The sequence below is a fragment of the Panthera tigris genome, chromosome E1, assembly GCF_018350195.1.
Source record: "Panthera tigris isolate Pti1 chromosome E1, P.tigris_Pti1_mat1.1, whole genome shotgun sequence".
Taxonomy (NCBI): domain Eukaryota; kingdom Metazoa; phylum Chordata; class Mammalia; order Carnivora; family Felidae; genus Panthera; species Panthera tigris.
The window spans coordinates 35235010-35259526 of NC_056673.1; the positions used below are offsets into that span (position 1 = coordinate 35235010).

The 24517-nt window shown below is 54.3% G+C and overlaps 1 protein-coding gene across 1 annotated transcript in view; it reads right to left on the bottom strand.

Annotated features, from left to right (window-relative positions):
* Positions 1-3233: 3233 nt before the first annotated feature.
* Positions 3234-24517, bottom strand: part of ITGA3 (integrin subunit alpha 3) — a 30130-nt gene continuing 8846 nt past the window's right edge. Inside the window, exons 5-27 of the mRNA XM_042966290.1 lie at positions 22890-23139; positions 21426-21512; positions 20828-21035; positions 20174-20370; positions 17732-17820; positions 17468-17604; positions 17210-17296; positions 16159-16226; positions 15949-16085; positions 15010-15159; positions 14815-14912; positions 14334-14481; positions 14025-14093; positions 13327-13406; positions 13141-13218; positions 12492-12594; positions 12162-12344; positions 11841-11963; positions 11113-11226; positions 9582-9680; positions 5889-6014; positions 5357-5500; positions 3234-4636 (exon numbers count right to left, since the gene is read on the bottom strand). Coding sequence (XP_042822224.1) covers positions 5390-5500; positions 5889-6014; positions 9582-9680; positions 11113-11226; positions 11841-11963; positions 12162-12344; positions 12492-12594; positions 13141-13218; positions 13327-13406; positions 14025-14093; positions 14334-14481; positions 14815-14912; positions 15010-15159; positions 15949-16085; positions 16159-16226; positions 17210-17296; positions 17468-17604; positions 17732-17820; positions 20174-20370; positions 20828-21035; positions 21426-21512; positions 22890-23139 — 2742 coding nt within the window. The 3' untranslated portion in view covers positions 3234-4636; positions 5357-5389. The remainder of the gene's footprint in view (positions 4637-5356; positions 5501-5888; positions 6015-9581; positions 9681-11112; positions 11227-11840; positions 11964-12161; positions 12345-12491; positions 12595-13140; positions 13219-13326; positions 13407-14024; positions 14094-14333; positions 14482-14814; positions 14913-15009; positions 15160-15948; positions 16086-16158; positions 16227-17209; positions 17297-17467; positions 17605-17731; positions 17821-20173; positions 20371-20827; positions 21036-21425; positions 21513-22889; positions 23140-24517) is intronic.

Genomic DNA, 24517 nt, shown 5'->3' on the forward strand with positions numbered 1-24517 from the left:
CCATGCTCTTCCAACTGAGCTGGCCATGAACTTGTTACCTCCCTTGCTCACGGCCTTTCAGTGGCACTCCACTTCTTACTGGCGCCTTTCCCGCTGCTGCATGATGTGCTTTGGCTTAACTCTCCAGGTTCATCTCTCCATATTCCCCTGCTCCACTCCCAGCCATAATCATCTACTGCCTTGAACCAGCCTCCAATCTCCAAGACGTTACAAAGGCTGTCTCTTCTGCCGAGATCATTCTTTTTTCTCACCACCTGCTCCTTCTTCAAGTCTCTGACCCTACCAGGCTGGGTTATGGGTTCCCTCCAAGGGCTCCTTGGACCTCCCAACCTTAGCACTATTTGGGTCTTATCACACTGAGTGGAAATCGTCGGCTGACTCCTCTGTCTCCGCCACTAGACTTGAAGCTTCAGGAGGGCAGGGATGTCTGTGTCTGTGTAATTCACTGCTCGATCTCCAGCCCCAGGTATAGCACCTGGCACACAGAAGGGAAAAGAATGTGAAAATAGAATTGGGGTCACCACGGAGACATGCCACAGAGGCACCAGGGAGGAACAACGAAACATCCTTCCAGCTGGCAATTACATCATTGATGATGTTGGTGAGTGCAGTCCTCAAGATGCCAGGAAGAGTATATGGCATACTACATGTAAAAAGCCCAGCCCTGGGGGCGCCTGGATGGCTCAGTCAGTTAAGCGTCCGACTTCAGCTCAGGTCACGATCTCGCGGTCCATGAGTTCAAGCCCCGCGTCGGGCTCTGGGCTGATGGCCCAGAGCCTGGAGCCTGCTTCCGATTCTGTGTCTCCCTCTCTCTCTGACCCTCCCCCGTTCATGCTCTGTCTCTCTCTGTCTCAAAAATAAATAAACGTTAAAAAAAATTAAAAAAAAAAAAAAGCCCGGCCCTGGGCCTGGCACATAGTAAATAATCGGTAAATAGCAGCTATTACTGTCAAAATTTAAGTAATAATGAGAAGGCCGTAAGCCCTGAGGCTAGGTGTAGGAGAGAGATTTCCCGTGATCCTCTCGTTAGTGCTGGACTTCTGAATTTTTTTTTTGACGTTTATTTATTTTTGAGACAGAGAGAGACAGAGCATGAATGGGGGAGGGTCAGAGAGAGAGGGAGACACAGAATCTGAAACAGGCTCCAGGCTCTGAGCTGTCAGCACAGAGCCCGACGCGGGGCTCGAACTCACGGACCGCGAGATCATGACCTGAGCCGAAGTCGGACGCTTAACCGACTGAGCCACCCAGGCGCCCCAAAGTGCTGGACTTCTGTAATGTGGCCTCTGTGCTTAGGTCTGCAAAGCTTGCTGCAGGGTGATAAGGGGAGTGGCATGGTGTGGTCAAGCTAGGTTTAGGTGATGCTGAGGTAACCTCCACCCACACCATGCCCAGATTTCCCACTATATATACAATGCAGGTTGGTGGGGGGCGGGGAGGGGGGCTCTCAATCCAGGCTTCTACAGCAGCAGCAGCAGCAGCAGAGGAGGGAAAGCCGGGGAGGGCCTCGCCCAGCAATTAACTCTCTCAGCCCAGAATCAATCCGCTTCCCTTCTGCTCACAACTCACTGGCCAATATTAGTCACATGACCTCATCCAACCAGGAAGTGCCATCCAACCTTGTGCCCAGAGGGGGAGAATCACCTTATGGGTCCTTTTAGTGACACAAAAGCTGAGACCCTCTTGGGGAACAGTTTGGAGGTGCTACAACTCCAAGGAGCTCCCGAAGCTTGACATGATCAAGGACCCTTTTATATAAAGTGGGTATTGCCGCCTCTCTACCATGATGTTTCTTTCATAAAAGTGTAGCACCAGTCCTGAAAATGACTACTTACACTATGGTGTGTGTGTGTGTGTGAGAGAGAGACAGAGACAGAGAGAGACAGAGACAGAGGGAGAGACTGTGTTCTCATCCAAGCATAAACAGTCTGTCATACACACACACACACACACACACACACACACACACATATATGAGACTGGGGGCTGAGCCTGTGAAGGTGGCCAGAGGAAAGTGTAGATCCCTAGATCCCACCTTTTTTCATAAGTAGAAAGTGTCTGCAAAAGACAGGAGTGAGCCGGACTGAGCTCTGCAGCTGGACTTTGCCACCCCACGCGTGGTGTTACTCCCGACTGAGCGAATAACCCAGGTTTTGGAAAATGAACTGGGGGTTCCGATTATTATTGGTTCTGAGAGCTTTGGGTAGTGGCTGGGGTTTTCCTGGAGGAAGTGGAGCTTCCACTGTCAGTCATCCCGGAAAGGGGCAATCCCAGCCCAGAAAGTGAGAGGCAGTCAGTGAGGCAGGCTGAGAGACACCCAGGCAGACATCAGCAGGGGGTCCTGGGAGAAAAGCCTGGGTTTGTGGGCTCTCAGAGCGGCTGAGTAGAGGATCTGCCTCTAGGCTTCACTGAGTAGTAATTTTCAGCCTCCGGGGAAGTCTTCCAAAGGCCATAGCTTTGAGGACGATGGACGGAAGGACCCAAACCACAATTTAGGACAAAGAAGTCATGGGGAAAGCTCCGTCCTCCCAGTCCTCCCAGGCTCGTATGGAAAGGGGGCCTTAGGGAGGGCTTGGCCCAATAACGTGGGCCAAGGGGGCTCAGTACCGAAGCAGCCCTGGAGCAGTGGCCACAGACTAGGACTGCAGGTACCCCTGCCCAGAGTCTGCGCAATAGATACTAGGACCTTTCCATCTTTCCAGTCTTGGGTCCCTGGCTCGCCCTCTGATCTACTCAACATGGTGCCTAGGGGCGGGGGTTGGGGTGCAGTTGCAGCAGAAAAGCAGGCTCTTATCTGAATCCAGCCACTGGATGAAGGTTCTTGGCTCTGCGCCCTTGCACTCAGCCTCCCTGCACCAGCATCCAGGACTACCTGTTTCTATACAGCAGAGTAGCTTTCTGCCTCTTCCGGACCCTGCACATCACCACCTCTCCCTCCCTCCTCCTCCCCCAGGGCCGGCACACTGTGCACCAAGAAGCCGTTTGGGATTCTCTTCAGTCTACTCGGGTCCTCTCCCTGACTTCAGGTTCTGGATCTCAGTTACATGTCCACGAGCATCCCTTAGGCCAGGACATCACTGAGAGCAGGGGCTGGCATGTCCCCCTCCCCACCTCTAAGATCCCTCCCCTCACCTGGCTTTGTCCGCCCAGGGGTCAGCTAGATGACATCACTATCCAACAGACCGAACTGGGGTTGGTACAGGGTGGGGGTGAATGGAGGCCGATGCAGTGCATAAAAACTGGGAGCTGTTTATTGGTCGCCTGAGAAGCCTATATACAAAGAAGGCACAAGGAGGGGGAGGGAGCCTCCCGCTACAGTACCATGGAAGGGGGCAGGGACTGGAAAAGGGAACCGCCAAGAGGCAGGGGTCAGGAGAGGTTCCCTGGAACCGGCCTCAACTTCTAGACTGGGCCTCAGGACCTACCCACCGGGGAGGAGGCAGAGCTAGGTTGGCTCTGAGAAAGCCAAGGACAGCCAAGAACTCTCCTTCTAGGTCCCCTCCCCATGGTCAGTGAGGGCAGAATAGGTTCTGCCCAGGGGGCAGGGCCAGGGCTCCCTCCCTGTTCTACATTCAAGTGTCGCTCCCTCTGTGACCTTGCGTGCGTTGCGGTGGTGGGGGATGGTCTCTCCAGGCCTTCAGAGGCCTGCGCGGTAGTGGTGGGTAAGAAGTGGGATCTCCTCTCTACGTCCAACATCTCCTTGGCCCAGGACTGGTCCCCTCCTCTGCTGAGCATTCCACTGAGTTCCCAGGGCAGTCCCGCCGCCACGTGTCGAGCTGGCCAGCGGCTTTTGTCCGTCTTTGTTCCTCCAGACTGCTCTCCTCGCCAGTGCGGGCCGTGGCCGAGGAGAGAGGCTTCACAGAGGTCCGTGAAGGAAAGCCATCTCGGGGGCCTTCCTTCTAGCTCACTCTGCTCTTGGGTCTGAGCACGCCCAGTCCTGCAAACGCCACGGTGGGCAACCTGAGGCAGGCCCCCGCGCCCTCTGGCATGGGTGCCGGGAGCTGCTGCTGGGGGCCCGGCGCGCCGCTCCCTGTCAGTAGTTTTAGACTGAATAGCAGAGTCAATCCAGTGACTATGGCTCAAGATGGGTCCAGTGTGCATGGGGGAGGTGTCACCACAGCGGGGGCATTTTCCTCCTGGCTCTGGTGGAGGCCCTTTGGCTTCGTTTTGGCACAGGCAGAGGCAGGGCCACGCATGTCCACGCGCCAGCCGTGGTGCACAAGCACAGGCCACAAGCAGGGGGGCCCGCGTGTGTCCAGGGCCCAGGGCTGCCGTGAGCTTGGCGCTGCAGGGCCCGCGACCCCGGCCCTCCTGCGGGGAGCCCGTGGCCAGATAGCCCACGCGCGTGCTCGAAGAGGTGTGTGTGCCTGAGTCTGCTGCTGCCAGCCAAAGGCAGTGGCCCCTGTGGACCGTCCGGGGCATAACTTATGATAAATAGAAGGGGGCACCAGGGGGAGCAGGGGTGGGATCGGGGAGGACATCAGTAGTATCGGTCCCGACTCTGCCAGCTGGTGACCCAGTGCTTCTTGGTAGGCACGGTGCTCCCTGGAGGCGGATAGCGCTCCTCCTCCCGGATCCGCACCGCGTGGTACTTGGGCATGATCCGGTAATAGCGGGTCCGCTTAAAGAAGTCGCACTGCATTGGGGTGGGGGGTGGAGAAGAGGAAGGGTATCAGCGAACCAGCAATCCGGGCCGCAGGAAGTTGTGCCCAGCCGCTTCCTCCCCCCACCCAGAGGCCCTCAAAGCCGGGACCCCCTGACCCAAACACATGCCATCTCCCTGCACCGTGACAGGGAGGGCGAGGTTGCCCACCCCACACCCCAGAGGAAGGAGGAGCTGAGGAGGGCAGAGAGGAGAAGGGAGGCAGATGGAGACAGAGGTGGGGCACTGAGATTGTTGATGAGAGGGCCAGGATGGGTGGTGGTCTCCCCTGACCATGCCGTTGGGGTGGGGGGTCTCCAAGGAGGAAAAGTACTAGTTCCCAGGAGAAGGACTCTACTAGTCCCGTCCTTCTCAGGAGGTGTAGACTCACTCCGGAAGTTTGCTGTGTGGCCTAGAGATGGGGCCTCGCCTTGGCCTTGCTCCTTTTCCAAGAAAGCTTTCCCAGAAAGCCAAGGGGCACGGGGAGCATTTTACGGCCCCCTCTTGGGACCCCAAGTCTTCAGGGGAGGCAGTGAGAAGACACGATGAGCTCTCCCAGGGAGTGGAGGGAGACCAGTGGCCTGCTTTTAGGGGTGGTGCTGGGGACAGAGTGAAGTGCAAAGAGGGCCAATGGGGAGGAGGAGCGGATAGGACAGAGTCAGAGGCCCCGGCCAGCTGCGAGGCTCAGGGGAGAGGGCCCGGAGGCCGCGTTACCCGGGTGGGCCGGGGGGCGGGGGACTGCCCCCCTCAGTAGTCGTCGGTCAGCCTCTCTGTCTCTGACGGCTGGCTCTTCATTTCCGCCTTCTGCCTCTTAGCTTCATACAGGGCGCGAGTGCGGGCTCGCTTGAAGAAGCCGCACTGCGGAGGGGAGGAGGTGGGGATGGGCCATCAGGGGGAGCTGGGGGGTCCTTGCCAGCAGCACTCATGGGCGGGGGCTTAGGGCTGCGGAGCCCGGATGCCTAGGCCCCCGGCCCCAGCCCCAGCTTGGTGGTGTGGCCGGAAGCCAGAGCTTCCTGGCTTCTCCTTTCCAGCTTGCAGGTCCCCCCCCCATTAGCCAGGCAGGAATATCCTGGTGAGTGAGGTCAGGATGGGACAGGGGGTGCGACTGGCAGCTGGGGAGAAAGGTGGGGATGACATGGGGGAAGGGTGGGGGAGACGTGAGGAATGGGGTGAAGGGAGGGCTGGCGAGGGTCTGCTGGTGGGAGGTCCCAGAGTGGAAGTCCCAGTGGTGGTCTGGGGTCCTCACCTTCCAGAGCAAGAGGATGATCAGCCCCAGAAGCAGCAGCCCGGCACTCACGGCCACAAGCACCAGCCATAGCTCGATCTCCGCTGGCAGGTCCTCCACCAGCTCAGAGTCAATGTCCACGGAGAACTGGCGAGCGAGCATGGGAAGAGGCTCAGCCCTGTGTCTGCCCCCTGGGGCCCCACGCTGGGCCCAGGACCCTGCTGTTTGACCTGCTACCAGCAGGGGGCACTCCGGGACCAGAGAAAGCCCCTGCCCGCCCACTGACGGCAGCAGAGGCCTCCATTCTCTCTGGTTTTCCCTAGGTGCAGACCGGCAGCAAAGGACCAGCGTCAGATCTGGGAGGCAGCCTGGAATCTGGGTTTGTAACCTACCCATCCTGGATGAGCTGTGTGTGTGGCCTTGGACAAGTAATTCCTCCCCTTGGAATGTACATTTCATGCTCTCTAATAGGGAGATCATCATGCCTACCCCACAGGACGGCAGAGCGGCCAAGAGCATGGGTTCTGGAACTAGACTACCTGGGTTCAAGTCCCACGTGTGCTATTCCTTAGCTGTGTGACCTTGGGAGAGTTACTTAACCTCTCTCTGTAAAATGGAGACTCTGAGAATGATACCTACTTCAAAGTTTACTGGGAAAGATTAAATGTGTTTGCCAGATACATAACCAGCACTCCACAAATATTTACAAAAAAATAAAGAATGCAGAGCTTATAGCACCATATTTCTTCCCCTACAATGTATATGTATATTAGAATATAAAATTATATTACATATATTACAACATGTTATATAATCATACATTATAATATGTATTATATACAATGTAAAGTATATATTATAAAATATATTATACAATATTGTTATAATTATATATAACATTATATATAGTATTGTTATAATTATATATAACATTATATATAATATGATATATAATACATAACATTGTAATATAATATACCATACATAGCATATAAATGTTATATATGGTATTATAGTATACAATTATATTACATAATGTATATATATTTTTATATATTTATATTTCTATATTTATATTACATTACTTATTTATATACATAATGTATATATATTTAAATAGAGAAAATTTTTTTCTGACTATGACTATATATCATTCTTTCTTTTTTTTTTTTTTTTCAATATATTTCTTGGGGCACCTGAGTGGCTCAGTCGGTTAAGGGTCTGACTTTGGCTCAGGTCATGATATTGCAGTTGGTGGGTTCGAGTCCCGCATCACGCTCTGTGCTGACAGCTCAGAGCCTGGAGCCTGCCTCTGATTCTGTGTCTCCTTCTCTCTCTGCCCCTCCCCTGCTTGAGCTCTGTCTCTGTCTCTCAAAAATGAATAAACGTTAAAAAAAATTAAAATACGTATTTCTTTAAACGTTTATTTATTTTTGAGAGAAAGAGAGAAAAAGACAGAGACAGAGTGCAGACGGCGGAGGGACAGAGAGAGAGGGAGAAGCAGAATCCGAAGCAGGCTCCAGGCTCCAGCTGTCAGCACAGAGCCCAACGCGGCTCGAACCCAGGAACCATGAGATTATGACCTGAGCTGAAGTTGGACGCTTAACCGACTGAGCCACCTAGGCACCCATCATCTGTATTTAAACAAAAAATAATCAAAATAATTTTTAAAGAAATAATCATGGGGCAACTTATGGCAGTTACGCGTCGACTTCGGCTCAGGTCATGATCTCACAGTTAATGGGTTCGAAACCCGTGTCGGGCTCTGTGCTGACAGCTGGAACCTGGAGCCTGCTTCAGACTCTATGTCTCCCTCTCTCTCTGCCCCTCCCTCACTTGCACTCTCTCTGTCTCTGTCTCTCTCTCTCAAAAATAAATAAACATTAAAGAAACTTAAATACAGATGATATAAAGAAAACGAAAGGTTCCCAGTAATATTACTTCCTAGAAATAACTCTCCTCAACATTTCAGTGAACCTCTTTCCGTATTTTTTAATACATATGTTGAACACACACACTTTTTTCTCCCACAGAAATGGGGTCTCTGTGTGCTGCACACTCTTCTGCGACCTGCTTCCTCTTTGTTTTATTATCATCATTTTGTGATGTCAATTAATAAAGATCAACCTCACCTCTTCTGAGGACTGCATAGTCATTCTAGAAAATGTACCACAATTTATTGAACCAACATCCTAGCGAAAGACATGCAGACTGTTTCCAATCTCATGCCATTATAAACAACGCTTTAAAATATCCTCATATATTTATATTCGCCTATTCATCCTGCTAGCTCTTTAAGATGTATTATCATGTGCTGCCTCAAAAGCAGTGTGCATTTTACACTCTAATAGATATTGACAAATGCATTTCCAAAAAGAATCCATCAATTTATACCCTGACCAACAGCATTTCCTTCTACCTCATCAGCACGGACAGCGTTATTCTTTTTAATCTTTGCCAATCTGATAGGAAGAAAAAAAAAATCTTGCTGCTGTTATTTTTATGACCTCACTATTGAGGTGACTATTTCTAGTTCACCCTGTGTACACTGTCCATTTATCTTTATGCTGCCCTATTTACCTTTAGATATTAAAAATTGGGCGCCTGGGCGGCTCAGTCGGTTAAGCGTCCGACTTCCGCTCAGGTCATGATCTCACGGTTTGTGAGTTCGAGCCCCGCGTCGGGCTCTGGGCTGACAGCTCGGAGCCTGGAGCCTGCTTCAGATTCTGTGTCTCCCCCTCTCTCTGCCCTCCCCCTGCTCACGTTCTGCCTTTCTCTCTCTAAAATAAATAAAGACATTAAAAAAAAAATTTTTAAATACATCTATACCAACACTTCACCATATGTGCTAGAAACATTTTTAAAAGCAATCTATCATTCGCCCTTTTAGTTTTTTTATCATCAAATTTTTTTAAAACTTCACATGGTCTAACTTGTCAAATACTTCCTTTGCTACTTCTGGGTGTAGTAAAATGACTCCCTCCCCCCATAACTAAAGATTACTGTTAAATTGTTTTCTGAGTTTTCTTCTGGCATATTAAGTTTTATTTCCTATATTTAAATATCTACTCTAACTCAACTGTATAGTTGGTTATCATGTGAGGTAAGGGTTTGTCTTTACTTCCCAAATGGGTTCTCCCAACCCAGCCTAATAACCTAACTTCTTCTGCTGCTTAAAAGTGCCGTCTGCGTAATAACATAAATTTCTGTTCTGTTCCATCGGTCTTTCTGGCCCTTCCCCCACTACCTTAATTTATTTTAGGAAATACACCATAATATATTTAGCCAACCCTCCCTTCAGCTCCCGTGTGTATGTCCTCCACTAAATCCTTTTCACAACAAATTGTTAACAATTTTGCCTTTTTTTTTTTTCCCCCTCCCCGATGTAGCTTGGAACCAAGCTGGAGAACTTTGTTCTCAAGTCTCCACGGGGATGGCAGTTCTCCCCAGAGAAGCTGTGCAGGTCCAGTAAGCTCAGGCAGGGGTTCTCAACCCTGGTTGTGCATTAGAATCCCCAAGGGGCCTTTTAAACATACCCAAACGGGGGCCCCACCCCCACAGACTCCGATTTCATTGCTTAGGGATGCAGTCCAGACCCCAGGGGCCCTCCAGAGGATTCCCAGGTGCTGCCACGACTCAGAACCACACAGCTGAAGACGCGCTGTGCTCCCCTGCCCCGGCCAGGTACCCCTGCTCCCCAAAACGCTCACTCACCCACACGGTCTTGTTCTCCATGCTGATGGCCGGGATGCTGGTTCGGAGGAACAGGGTAGCCCAGCTGCTTACCCTGACCCTGTCAAAGTCTCTGTAATCCTGGAAGCAGGAGGAGGGGGAGGGATGCATTAAAAGAAGCAGCTGAAGCCCCTCTGAGCCTCCCTCTTGACCCCGAGCACCCCACCCCCACCAGGGTACCCTCCCCCGACACAGCCTCTTTAAGAGGCACCCAAGGGACCTGAGAGCCAGACGTCTCCACACAAATGCACATCACCCATTCATTTCTTTTTTTTTTTTTTTTTAATTTTTTAAAGGTTTTTTTTTTATTTAGTTTTGAGAGGCAGAGAGAGACAGAGCACAAGCAGGGGAAGAACAGAGAGAGAGGGAGACACAGAATCGGAAGCAGCCTCCAGGCTCTGAGCTGTAAGCACAAGCCTGACACGGGGCTCGAACCCACAGACTGTGCGCTGAAGTCAGACGCTTAACTGACTCAGCCACCCAGGCGCCCCTCACCCATTCATTTCTGCCTCAGGTCCCATGCCGGATGCTGCAGACAGCAGAGACAAGGAAGGTCACAGTCCAGGTCAGGTCTCTGGGCTAAATCTGGCCCGTCACTTGCTTTTGTAAATAAAATATTTTTGAGACACAGCCATGCCCATCCGTTTAGATACTGTTTATGGCAGCTTGCGCTACAATGGCAGAATTGAATAGTTACCGCAGAAACCGTCTGCCCCACAAAAGCTGAAAAGATTCATAATCTAGTCGTTTACAGAAAAATATGGTCTAGGTGGCCTGAGCAGGCCGGTACCGGAGTAACTGTAACCTAGAGTAGAACGTGACCAGTGGCATGTGCAGCTTCTGAGAAAGTTCTGTGGGTAGGGGGTGTCTGGGTGGCTCGGTCGGTTACCGATTTCGGCTCGGGTCACGATCTCACAGCTTGTGAGTTGGAGCCCTGACTCAGGTTCTGTGCTGACAGCGGCAGAGCCTGCTTGGGATTTCTGTCCCCGCCCCCCCCCGCCCCTCCCCCACGCTCCCTCGCTCTCAAAATAAATAAATAAACATAAAAGAAAAAAAAGTTCTGTGGGTGTCCAGGGAGAGCGTTTGCAGCTGGAAAAGTCAGAGAAGACCTCACTGGTGGTGAAGCATCTGGGGAGAGCCTGAGGGCCGAAGAGGAGTTTTCATGCAGCGACAACAGAGGGGGAAGGACCAGCACAGCAAAGGCGTGGACGTGGGAAAGGAACACACACACACCCCAAACAGAATGACGGACACACGAGAGAAGGTCGTTTTGGCTGGAGACGGACATTAGGTCATGTCCACAGGCAGACACACGAACTAACGCTGACAGGCATACAGTGACAGGTGTCCCATTCGCCGCATGTTAAATACGATGCTGTCACTGACGCACGCACGCACGCACGCACAGGCACGCATGTGCACCTAAGGCCTTGCTGGGACCCTGGCCTCACCCTCTCCCTGATGCTCTCCCCACCCTGGTAGGGGGCAGTGACCTCCAGATCCAGGCACTGACCTCAATGAAGGTGCTGTTCCACACTCGTGCCTGCACCGTCACATTGGTGATGACGGGGCTATCGGGAATGAGGCACTCCAGCCACACACAGCGGGTGCGGTCACTGCCACAGCTCTGAGGTGGGCAGGGAATACAGGACATGAGACGGTCTGGGCCTCCACCTGAAGTCCGATCCCTTTGTGTACAAATGGGGCCCAACACCCAACACCCCCTTCTCAGCCCCTCCCACACTGAGCCTTTGTTCAGGCCAGCTCCTGCCGCCTGGGACACCACCCCCTACGTCCCCCAGCTAGTCCTCAACGTGCTTCCCAGGCCTGTTCCTCTCTCCCTTCCAGCAGAGGGCGCCCCGCACCACCCACATCTCCCTGCCGGACCACCCCCCCCTCCCCCTTGCCATTCATCCTGTCTCTCCCCATTCCCCAGTCCTCATGTCCAAGGCTTTAAGCCGCTATGTCACCCTCAACAGGATGGGGCTCTCAGGAATACGGCCAGTGTCTCTTCCTTTGGCCCGCTGAATTGGCGGCAAGGAGAGTAGGATAACCACTGAGGCAGGAGATGAGTCTCCTCCCTCCGACTAGGGGCTCCTCAAGCCACGGGGTCACATCACCTCATCAGACTGGGGGCTCCTGGTGACTAGCACCCATCAGCCTTGCTTCAGTGCCCCCTCGTGCCCACATAGGCTGTGATGGGTGGGGATGGTCCCTTCCAACCTTGCCCTGGCCACTCACCAGTTGGGTCTCAGACTTGGCTTTCTTGGCAGCAGCCAGAGTGACTGGCGGGGGACCCTGGCCTCCCCCTGGGTCCAGCTGTCGTCGCCTGCGCTGTGGAGATGGCGGCCTGTCCCCAGGGACCTGAAGAGGGAAGAAGGGGTCGGCTAGGAGAAAGGGGTGGGAGCAGAGTAGGGGGGAGGGGAGGGGGAGAGGTAGGCTCCTAAAGGGGTATGAGGAGAGGGAGGGCAAGACGCCGCCCTTCCTCCCTGCAGCATGCAAATGAGGTGTAATGCAAATGAGATGTAAATGAAAGATCCCCGAGAGAGACGGTGTCCTTACCGAGAGAGTGAGATTCAGAGGGTTGACAAGGTCTCCAGGTGGTCGGCAGGGCCAGGACCCATTGCCGTGGACGGTGATCTCTGTAGGGTACAGCAGCCACTTGCCATTGATGACTTCGTAGGGCCACTCCAGCCCTAGGACCAGGGTCCCCAGGGCTGCCAGCCCTTCCCCCATTGGGCCCACCTGTGGGCACAAGGGGTGTCATGGCCACCGCCTCCTGGAAGACCACCTCCATCTCACCCATCCCAACCCTCACACCCTCAGACCCCAGACCCACCCCCCCACACACTTCCCAGCAGTCCCCGCCCAGGGTCCCAGTGGCCCCCTTACCTGGAACTCATACTTGAGGGGGCTTCCCACATCCTCCACAGTTTTCATGCCAGACTCGCCCATCACTGTTCCCCCAAAGAAGCTTTGTAGCCGGTGACTCACCCTAAGGGTAAGAAAGACGCTGGAGTGAGGGGGTGGGAGGGGCCCTGGCAGAGGGGCCGGGCACCGAGGAAGGTGAACCACAGCTCCTCCAACAACAGGCAGACCTGAGAAAAATCCCTGCTTGGCATTTACTAGCTGTCTGCTAGTTATGCCTCAAGCGAGTGATTTATGCTCTCAGAACCTCAGTTTCCTCATCTGTAAAATGGAGTTAATAACACTTGCTGTATCATGGGGCTGTCGTGGGAAGTCAGTGAGCTGATGTACATAAAATTCCTAGCACAATGAGCTCTCATGAAATGGTAGGGCCACACCAACCCCTTAGCCCCAGGGTTGCTGATTCCTCCACTGCTACCTGCCTTGCAAGGAGACTAATAATAATAATAATAATAATAGCGATTGTTGTTGTTAAAGGAAGGGATGACCCACGGGAAGTAGAGGCCTGAGGACACCAGGTCGAGAGAGGTGTGTCCGAGGAGCTTGGGCGCCACATTCAGGACACAGAAGCCCCAGCACAGGCACAGCAGGCTGGGGCAGGCGTGGTACCCACATGCTGAGTGAGGCCTGGAGCGTGTAGTCCACCAGCAGGGTCAGGGTCATGGGCCACAGGTTGTCCTGGTGACTTGACCTGGGGAGGGAACGCAGGGGGTAGGGGAGACGTGTCGGCTGAGGCTGGGGCAGGAGGAGGCCCCAGGGCGCCTCACTCCTGACACAGACTGGTCTCAAGGTCACTCACGTGGAGAGCTGTAGCTGCGTCTGGAGTTCCCTCGTGTGCAGAGTCACTCCGATGACCTCGAACGTGATGAGCAGCTCCATCTGCCACGAGGGCCGGGAAGGCAAAGAGGGGCATTTGGGGCCGGGCAGGAGCAATGCCACGGGGGACAGAGGGACTGAACCCTCCCCTAGGGAGTTGGTTCTCTGGCCGCCTCCCCCCCGTTGTGAGCAAGGGGTCTCCACCTGGCCACCTGTGTCCACTCTTCCGCCTTGCTAGCCTCATCCTGCTTCCCTTTCCCCTTCTTCTCTGTCAATGACATCTCCGATGCTTTCAAGCTACAAGACTTTCAGCAAGTTACTGTACTTTCTAAGCCTGTATTTTCTTTCTATAAAACAGTACCCACCTCCTCAGAAGGTTGTGAGAATTACAGCATAAAAAAAGTGCCAAGTGTTGGACTCAGGGCCCGGCACATAGTAGGTGCTCAGCAAAATCCAGTTTCCTCACCTCCACCTGCTCTAGCTTTGTGTGTAGCTCCCTAGTGGCCCCATTTTTCTTAGTCTCTGGGTCTCTCCTCTTGCCCCCCTGTATCTCCCTGTGTCCTACCCTGGCTCTTTGCTTCAAGGAGGCCTGGGAAGCAGGCAGGCAGAAGCAAGGTTAAGGTGCTCATCAGAGTAGCAGCCTGGGACCCACAGGGCTGGGAAGGTCTGGCCAGCACTCACCCTCTGGTTCCGTTTGAAGGGGTTCCCCAGCTCACAGACGATGGTCTCATTGGCCTGGCACGTCCCAGACTGAGGAAAGATGACAAATCAGGTCAGCCCCTTCCCTGGGACACTGGGTCTGATGCCGGAGAGGCTTGAGCACCAGGTTCCCCTAGCATTAGGGACGCTGCAAGCACCTGAGGAAGCCCAGCCCAGAGGAAGGAGGGTGGACACACGACAACTAAGAACACATGTAAACGACATGCATATAAGCATGCAAATGCTCGGCGGAGCCCCAGTGGGGCTCTTTGCTCCGCGGAGGGCACTCACGGGGCGCACTGAAGACAGCAGCAGGGCGGGAGGCACCTCCAGGGTGAGTAGCGCCTCGTGGGCATCTTCCCCAGCCCGCTCCCTGCTCCGGGTGTTGGTCACGTTGATGCTCAGGTGTAGTTTCGGGACGTCTCTGCTGTAGTGCAGCCTGAGGCGGGAAGGAGACCAGGGTGAGCCCAGAGCCCCGCCCCAGGCCAACTAGGCCCCGCCCCCCAGGCCCGCTGGTGAGGCAAGCCCCTTCTCGGGACGGCAAGGCCCGGCCCTCTAGCCTCCCCCGGGGAAGAAAGCCCCTTTCCTGGCCGGTGAAGGCCAGCCTGAGCACCCCCAAGGTCAACTAAAGCCCCGCCTTTCCCTGAGGCCCCTCCCCTCAGATCCTCCGGGGTCCCTCTGATCTCTGACCTAAAGGGCCCCGCCCCTCATCTTCAGTTACCCAATGAAGCCCCGCCCCGCCCTTGGCCATTCAGCGCGGCCTGGACCGCACCTGCTCAGAGGCTGCCCCAGCTCCGACACGAAGGCCGCCTGCATCTGCAAGTTGCTGTCGCATATGTTGTCCTGGCCGCACTCCTTCTGGAAGTGAACCTGGAGGAGGCCGGAGGCGTAAGGGCCCACCACCCATAGCGCTCTCTCGCTCCACAGCCCTCCAGGGCCCCGCCCTTCCGACCCTGGCCCCACCCACCTCGGTGTGGTTCTCCAGGGCCTGTGCCTGGTTTAGGACCGGGTACGCGTCCAGGGACCGCAGCCCCAGCCGGGGGCGCTCAGGCATCCGTAAAGGTAAAGAGTAGTTCATGGAAATGATGATGGGACGGAGTTTGTCGCGGACGTTGTCCTGGGGAAGGTGGGTGGGTTGAGCCTAGGGCTGCACGCCCCTTCCCCGCCCCACCCCCCGGGTTGAACCCTCACACCACACTGAACCCTCAAGGGGAAACTGAGGCCCCTCCGCACTGAAAAACCCCGATGGGACTCCTCCTCCCCAGAGATTGGGGGGTGGGGGGAGTTGTTGAGCCTCCCTTCATCCCCGAGGTCCCCAGGTTGTGCTCTCTGTTTTTTTTTTTTTTTATGTTTATTTATTTTTGAGAGACAGAGAGAGACAGAGTGTGAGTAGGGGAGGGGCAGAGAGAGAGAGAGAGAGAGAGAAGGACACAGAATCTGAAGAGGCTCCAGGCTCTGAGCTGTCAGCACAGAGCCCTACGCCGGGCTCGAACTCACAAGCTGTGAGATCATGACCTGAGCCGAAGTCAGATGCTTAAGCTTAACCGACTGAGCCACCCAGGTGCCCCCGTGCTCTCTCTTTCAACCACGATATCCTAGAGAAGGGCTGAGCTGGTCCCCCGCTCACAGGCCTCTTTTTCTCCCAGACACAAACTAAGCCAAGAGTCTCACACCCCTCACTTTTCTCAGGGGCGATGAGCCCTTTGGCGCCCATGCTCCCTCAGAGGGTCTCTCTCCCTATCATATGCTGCTCCCTGTACCCCCTGCAGACCAATGGCCTTCCAGGCCACCCTCCCCCTCCTCTGCCTCTGGGGAGATTCCAATCCCTCCCCCCTGACCTGGTGGGACTCTAGCCACCTCCTGCAGAGATCCTGGATCAGTGTCCCACCCCTCGCCCCTCCCTCACCATCAGGAGCAGTTCCAGCTTCTGGCAACGCGTGTCTGGCATGGAGAAGAAGCCATGGAAGACCGCTGACTGGCTGCGTGCAAAGCGAAGCCTAGGCGGCCGGCGGTCCCGGTCGGCCTCCAGGGTGTAGGCCAGGGCTGGAGGTGGATGGGGTGGTTAGCAAGCGGCCAGGTAACCACGCTCCTCCCCGCCCCGCACCCCCACACTCACTGATGTTTCTCCTGTAGTTGGGGTTCCCGGCACTCTGGTTGTAAGCAAAGCACAGCTCCACCTGCACGCTGTTGGGAGGCGGGAGACACATAGGAGGGCCTGCTCACAGCGGGACCCAGTTATCCAGGCCCTGGCTCTCACCCCTGTACTGGGCAAGGGGAAACCAGGGCCCTTAGAAGGAAAGGCAGGGACAAAACTGGGGAGTCCACACAGCTGGTTTGGGGTGTCCCTGGTTTCTTCCCTCCCCACTCCCATTAAAGCCATAGAACACAGGGTTAGAGGTCACCAGTTGGGAAACTGAGGCCCTGAGAGCAGAAAGAGTTGCCTGAAGTCACCCGCTGGTTGGTGCCCTGCCCAGTCTTGTATAGGACCTGCTGTCCAGATCTCTTTCTCCCACTCACCCCTGCTCTCTGCTCTGTGGCCCTTTGCCTTCTGATCCAGGCCTCATTCACGCACAGACCCCGGGGTCATCACCATTGTTATTACTGTCACCATCTTAGCAACTAACACGTTCTGAGCACGTAGGGTGTACAAGGTGCCGTGTGAAGGGCTTTGTGTACGTTATCTCATTGAATTATCACAACAATCCTGCAAGTCGGTTATTATTGTTAACTTTGTTTTATAGGCAACGACTCTGAGACTCAGGGGGATGAACAGTTTGCCCAAGGTGGCTCTCTGTCCTGTCCCCCTAAGTGTCTCCCTCTCCCCTCCTCCTCTAGGAACCCACTCCCCAGAGCCCACCCCTGTATACCACTGCAGTGGGCATAGCTGGGATTTATTCAACCACTGCAGTCCAGAGCTCCCACTCCAAACCCATGCTCGACTACCTCCCCTCTGCCCCGACCAAAGTGGGTAATTTGCCTATTACCTCCTGCAAAGAAGTCGGCTTTTTAATGAGGTTGGATAGGAGGGGCGATGCTTACCCCAAGAACCAACCCTCTAACGGTGGGATATCAGGGGTTGCCAGGGGAGGGGTTTGGGAGCCAGGGTCCTTCCTGGCGTGCTCATATATAGAGAAGTGGGTGGACAGAGCAGGGGCCGAGAGTCTTACCAGGAGGTAGCTGTGCAGAGCGCAGGGTCCAGCACGGATGGCCTGGCTACCAAGGTCTTGTGGAGGATGTTGATGACCGGTCGCGCCCTGCAGGGAAAACACACAGACACCAGTGCCTCCTGCCTGCCCCCTGTCAGGCCAGGCCTGGGGCTCACGCTTGCATGGACCCGGTGCCCAGAGATGGTGGACAGAGATGGGGCTCCACACAGACAGGGCTGGAGGAGAGAAAGGCCCCCATCTACCATTGCCCTGGCTTACCGCAGCAGCACAACATGGTCTGACAGGCTCCCCACTAGGAGGTCCGGGTAGAAGTTCTCATCCACGTCCATCCGTCCACTCAGTGAGTAGCCAAAGGTGGCCAAGCCAGGCAGTCCCAGCTCCTCCCCAGGGATCACCTGGGGGCAGGGGGAAGCGGTGGGGACAGGCTCAGGGTGAGCTCTGGGGAGTGGGGCAGAGGGGGAAGAGGGAGAAGGTGTCTGCGGGGAAGGAAGGCAAGCCCCCTTTGTCCCTGTCCATCCATACCTGCTGCGGCTCTCTGAGGAGCCCCCTGGAGCTGCTGTGATAGATGTACACTTTGCCCAAGCCCTCGAATGGGGCTCCCACAGCAACGTCTGGGGAAGAGAGGCAGGACGGTTGACTCTGGGTACCGTGGGCCCCCTGTCCCTCCAGCCTTGCGCTCCAAGGCCACAGGGGCCAGCATGAAACTGACCTCACCCTGCCAGGCGGTGCTTCAGAACATCAGGGAACAGAGCTCGATGGCTGGGGATTAAAACCAGGACCATCGTGAGCCCAGTTGCTTCCTTTTAAAGTAGGTCTAGGAGAGGCAAATGACTTACCTAAAGCCATACCGCCAAGTTAACGCCAACGGGCAGGCCTAAACTCCAGATTCCTGGCCTAGGGTTTGTTTTTCCTTGTTATAGTATTTTCCATCTCCTCTACCAGCCTCCCCTTCAGATAGCCGGTTCTTCTAATCGCATTTACCAGCAGGGCCACAAAAACAAGGGTTCCCCATTGGTGACTTTGCCACGTAGTTATCAAGCACTGACCTCATTTAATCCTGACAAGAGTCCTAGGGGGGTAGGTACTCCCATCCCATCTCACAGGTGAGGAAGCAGACTCAGAAAACCCCAAATCACACAACTAATGAGTAGAAAAGAGGACAGTTTGAGTCCCTGTCTGTCTACCACTGGGGGCTGGAATTTTATTTTTTTAATTTTTTTTTTTAACGTTTATTTATTTTTGAGACAGAGAGAGACAAAGCATGAACGGGGGAGGGTCAGAGAGAGGGAGACACAGAATCTGAAACAGGCTCCAGGCTCCGAGCTGTCAGCACAGAGCCCGACGCGGGGCTTGAACTCACGGACCGTGAGATCATGACCTGAGCCGAAGTCGGCCGCTTAACCGACTGAGCCACCCAGGCGCCCCTGGAATTTTAATCATACGATAACTTTTCTTGTTAAGATTCGTTAGACTTTAGACTTTTAAAATTCTAACCGGTATCGGGGCGCCTGGGCGGCTCAGGCGGTTGAGCGACCGACTGACTTAGGTCATGATCTCACGATTTGTGAGTTCCAGCCCCGAGTCAGGCTCTGTGCTGATGGCTCAGAGCCTGGAGCCTGCTTCTGATTCTGTGTCTCCCTCTCTCTCTGCCCCTCCCCCACTCATGCTCTGTCTCTCTCTGTCTCAGAAATAAATACACATGAAAAAAAAATTTTAATTCTAACCAGTATTTCCACAAATAAGCCCCGAATGTTTTACTATCTTCTTAAATTTTATTACACTCTTTCTAGTTTGCCGTTTTTGATCTGACAAGGCCTAGGTACCCAGAAAGCGAAGCTTGTTAGAAAAGTATGTAAAGGAAAAGTAAGTAGGTCCTGAGTAGAAACCAGACAACTCTTCTATCAGTAAACACTTAGGCTTTGCTAACCGAACTTTCTAGCACCTATTTTGGCTCTTTAGAGGCTCCTCTGCCTTCCTTTCAGTTCTCAGGTATGTTCTGGGAAATCAAGGTTGTCAGAAAAAGTGGTTTCCAGATAAGCCAGGTGCTCTCATGGCAACCAGGCTCTTCCTTAATCCGTCCCCTTTCCTTGACACCCCAGGTCTAATTGGTCCCCAAGTCCCGTAGAGCACTGGATACCCTCTATATCTGGGCTCCCATTTTGTCCCAGCCCTTAACACCCCACATTTGACATAATACGTTCCTGGGGCACTTGGGTGGCTCAGTCGGCTAAGCATCTGACTTTCGCTCAGGTCATGATCTCACGGTTTGTGGGTTCGAGCCCCGCGTCAAGCTCTGTGCTGACAGCTCAGAGCCTGGAGCCTGCTTCGGATTCTGTGTCTCCTTCTCCTTCTGCCCACCACCCCCCCAACCACTTGCACTCTGTCTCTCTGTCTCTCTCTCAAACATAAACATAAAAAATATTTTAAAAAAGAATACATTCTTGATCTTAATACCCCAGCCTTGCTCTCCCCCAATCATTCCATATCACCCTCCAGAATCATCTTTCACGGTACCAAGCTATCAGATCACATCCCTGCCCCAAAACCTTATCTGGACACCCCTCTGCCATTACCCACACGTAAAGCCCCAGTTCCTCCGCCCGGCTTTCACAGCGTCTACCCCGTCTCCACAAGGCCATTCCGGTCTCATCTCTGACGTGAACACCCCACATCCGCTCAATTTGGGCAGATGAGGGCAAGTACCCCATGCTCATGTTGTGCCCCTTCTGTTCCCCTCCATTGTGCACACTCAGCCCAGACTCCGATGACCAGTGAGTGGTACATCCACTCCTCCAGGAGGTCCACCGAGCTTGCCTCTGGTGGCTCCCTCCACACGGCCTCTCTCTATGACTGCTGTGAGCTCCCTGGCCCTGGGCCCCAGTCTCCTCTTCAGGCCCTGCCAAGGCTGGTATGCGGCTGGCACTCAGTCAGTGGGTGTGCTGGGGCAGGAGTGCTGGCTCATACCCTGGAATCCGTCCTGGTTGATGTCACCAATGCTGGCCACAGAGAAGCCAAAGGCAGAGCGACTGGGGCCGTGAAGAAGGAGGGAGGGGTGGGCAGGGAAGGAGGTGCCTGCCTGGTTCATGAAGACATAGACGGCACCCCCCACCTCTTCTTTCCGCTCAAAGTAGTACGGGGCGCCCACCAGGAGGTCCTGCCACCTGCACAGGAGAGAAGGAGGGGAAATGGGAGTGTGGGGTCAGCCTCCAATATACAACAGAACTCTTGTTTAGCAGGTACAATTGTGCCAGAACACACGGCTATACAAATGGCATTTCTGGTCACGTGAAGGACATGGGAAGGCCAGCGTGACCCTTTAAGAGGAACCGTGTGTCCTGGAGAAGCCATGGAGCCACAGATCACACCCAAACAACCCACATCCACTAGAACCATAAACTGACAAACGGAGATGCAGGTGTCGTGCAATTGACATGTAAATACCCGGAATCGCCTAGTGTCTAATTGCAACTCAACGCGCAAATTTGACTTGCAAATCCCTGTAAACAGCATGCAAACAAATGAACAACCGCAACCCTCCATTTCTCTGCCCTGTGGCTTGCACGAGCCTGCCCCCCTCACCATTCCCCCTGGCCCCCGAGAATGTCCCTGGATTCTCACCCATCATTGTTCAGGTCTGCCAGGGCAATGGCGCTCCCAAAATAGGCGCCCACCTGCGTGCCCTCCAGCACCTGCCTCCGCCGTAGGTCTCCGCCTGCCTCCTGGCTCAGCAAGAAGACAGCGCCCATATGTCGGTGCCGTGGGGCACCCGTCACAATCGTGATGTCCGTGGGGTGCAGGATGGCGCTGCCCACCTGTACTGTGTACCCTGGGACGAGGGGAGGGTGGTCAATCAAGGCTCAGTACACTTTGTCCCCTTCCACTCTGGACCCAGCCCCCCCAAATCCCCCAAATATCTTCTATTCCTCTATCCCAAGTTGGGAAAGAAAGTGGACCGTGGACACCCAGCCTCCAATCCCGCCCGCACACTGGACTGTGACTTCCGTGAAGGTAGAGACCTTGCATCTCGGGTGCTCAGAACAGGCCCGGCATACAGGCGGTGCTCAACGGGCATGTGCTAGTTGAACTCAATGGCCCTCCTCACACCTGCACCGTGGCCTCGCTGTCGTACCAGGCACTGAAGGTGAGGGGCCAGCAGGCTAGGAACTGAGCCCCCTTCTTCCTCTACCACCCAATGAGCCACCACAGCTGGACTCACCAATATAGAGGTTTCCTTGGTCCTCTGGCTCCTTGTAACTATATTCGGATAAATCCCAGTCCTTCCGCTGAATCATGTAGCTGTTTCCTTCACAAGAATTTCCGGGAGGGGGAGGAGAGGAGTTTAGATCACCACTGTCTTCATCCTCCCTATCTAGGTCCCCCTGCCACCCCCAACCCAATAAGGACAATAATAACCCCTTCTATTTGTGAGCACTTTGCCATTGGCAAAACCCGTCCCCTTTATTTTAATAATTCTGTGAAGTAGAATGATGATGCCCGTTTTACAGGTGAGAAAAGCAAGGCTCGGGGATGGGAAGCAGTTGCAAGAGACACGGCTACAATCTGGTCATCCAGGCTCCTGGCTACTAGATGACTCTTCCCTCACTCTAGACCCTGAGGCCAGACGCCAGGCTATTATCTCCCGGTTCTGCCCCCAAACTCAGGCTGCCTCCCTGTCCCCTGCTCCATGGGTCTGCTGCTGGAGCGTAGCCACTGCCCTGCTGAGGTTCTAAAGGACCAGGGGGCAGGGGAGGTAGGACCAGAGGACTGAGCAGAGGCCTCAGTCTCAGGTGAGTCGAGCTACAACCATGCCCTGGGCTACCTGTTGGTCAAGAGGAAGGCCTCTCTCTGCCGGTTGATTCTACCATAACAAGGATGCAGTAAGGACAGAAGTCTCACTGAGGCTACAACGTGTGTGGTAGAAAAGACATCTGCATATCCTGGGGGTGCCTGGGTGGCTCAGGCAGTTAAGCATCTGACTCTTGGTTGTGGCTGTTGGGGCTCAGGTCATGATCCCACAGTTGTGAGATCGAGCCCCACGTCGGGCTCTGTGCTGTCAGGCGGATTCTTGGGATTCTCTCTCTCCTGTGTCTCTGTCCCTGCCCCTGTTCACACGCGCACGCGCAGTCTCTCAAAATAAATAAATAAACATTAAAAATTTTAAAAAAAAAAGAGAGAGATCTATATATCCTAAAATAAGTTGGCGGTTCTGTGAGACACTTAGTAATCTGCCCAGGGAAATAGGACGAGGGAAGTGGGTGGGAGAGGAGGGGCACTTAAACTCTTTGTTTTACCAAATCCTTCCGCCCCAGTCAGCAGTCGTACCAGGAGCGTGTTTTATGGTTTTAATAAGGTTTCAAATTCTTGAAGTGGAGTCAGATGGACCCGCGCCCCAGTCCAGGTTTCGTAACTTACTGTTGGCCTTGGGCAATTTACCTTACTTCTCGGAGGCTCAGCTTTCCATGAAATGGGTATAATGATACCTGCCTCATAAGAGTATTTTAGGATTACTTAACATAATACGTGTAAAGCCTCTGGCACATAGTAGGCGCTTTAAAATAGTAGAGGTGCTGGCGAGAGATCTCTTCTGCCCTCTGGTGGGGAGGGTCTGGGCTGGCTGTCCCGGGGGGTGGGGGGCTGGCTGGGAGTGGGTGCTCCTCCTTCCATCCCCCTTGGTCCCCACCTTTCCAGTTATAGGCACCCGGAGCGCCGAAGTACACAGTGTTCTGGGTGAAGCCACCGCTGGTGCCCAGCTGGCACATGCCCGTCTCCAGGTAGTCCGTGTTGCTGTTACACATCTCATTGTGGTACGTCTGCCAGTCATCAGTGGGGTCCAGCTGGAGGTCATTGCCCCGCACATAGCACTTGCCCACCATGCGTCGCTGGTCCTCGGACCCTGACCACAGCACCTGGGTGTAGCGGTGGGCACAGACCTGGGGACACACCCCCCCGCAACACACACAGCCTGAGCCCGTAGCAGGGACCGAAGACCCGCTGTCTCCTTGGCCCTGTGCACCTCTGGCTTTGCTAGGAAGGACTTGGAAGAGGTCTCCTGGCTTGTTTTTCTTCCCACAGTGACACCTGGACCTGGTCTCCTTTCCGGGATTTGGAAATCTGCTCTGAAGGTTGGGAACACGTTTTGGAAGGCCGGGAGGTCCTGGGCGGGAGAGTGGCTTACAGATCTTGGCAAAAGGAAAAGGGGAAAGGATGAGGGGATGTGGGATCCAGGCTCTCGGGTCCCAGACAGAAGCAGAGAATACTCCAACCAAGGCTGTCAGGCTCCTGCGTCTGAGCTCCTCAGTACTGGGCTAGACTGCTCTGCCCCTGTCATACCCTCTCCCAGCACACTAGAGGGGCTCGACAAAGAGTTGTGGGGCAAATCGATGAGAACAAGGTGTTTGTAAAACAGCCAGGGGTCAGGTGAAATCCAGAACTAGGCCTGGGTCTCGTGTGCTTGCTTTCTGTGTCTCCTTCCAGCCATGGGCCTGAGTCACTGCTAAGCCTCTGGTGCCAGCAAACTGCGCGGCACACAGTAGGTGCTCACTAAACATTTGTGGCATGAACAGACGGGTCAGCGGACAATTGTCGAAGGGCCCAGGATCTAGGACTGCCTTAAATGGAATCCTAGACCACACCATCCATAACATGGTTCTAAAACGGCGTCTCAGTTTTAAGCTCCGACATTTGATGCAAACCCAGAGTTTAAAACAGTGTTCAAAGGTAACGGAAATTGCAACAGGGATGACTATGGGGGTGGCGATTGATTGGAAGGGGACACACTCTCCGGAGTGATGTAAATATTTCTTTAATGGGTATCTGTTGACACAGGTGTTTAATGTGTCAAAACTCACTAAAAGGTAAAATCTGTACATTTCACTGTCTGTAAATTTCACATCAATTTTTATGAAAAAAAGAACGGTCTATCTGGGATTCAGAAATTGAGACCCCCCCCCCCCCAGGGGCCGACACTGAAGAATGCAGCCAGGAATTGGCAAGTGACAGCAGGGAGTGGCCCCCAAACCCCAGCCGGGTGAGCTGGGGTCAGCAGGACTGTGCCTCTTCCGCCAGCAGCCTGTCAGGAAGGAGCGGGCCCAGGCCACACTGCCCCAGGCCTTCTCTGCCCTTTCCTCCTCACAGTTCCCTCAGCTCGTTCCCACGATGGGTGAGCACCCCGGGGGAAGGGGTGGCGGTGGGGATGGGGGGAGAGGAAGTGGGTGATTCAGACAGGACCCAAGCCATGCCAGGCCCTAGGCACATGCCAGCACCCCTCCCCCCACCCCACTGCCACATAAGAGTAGGATCGAAGGGACA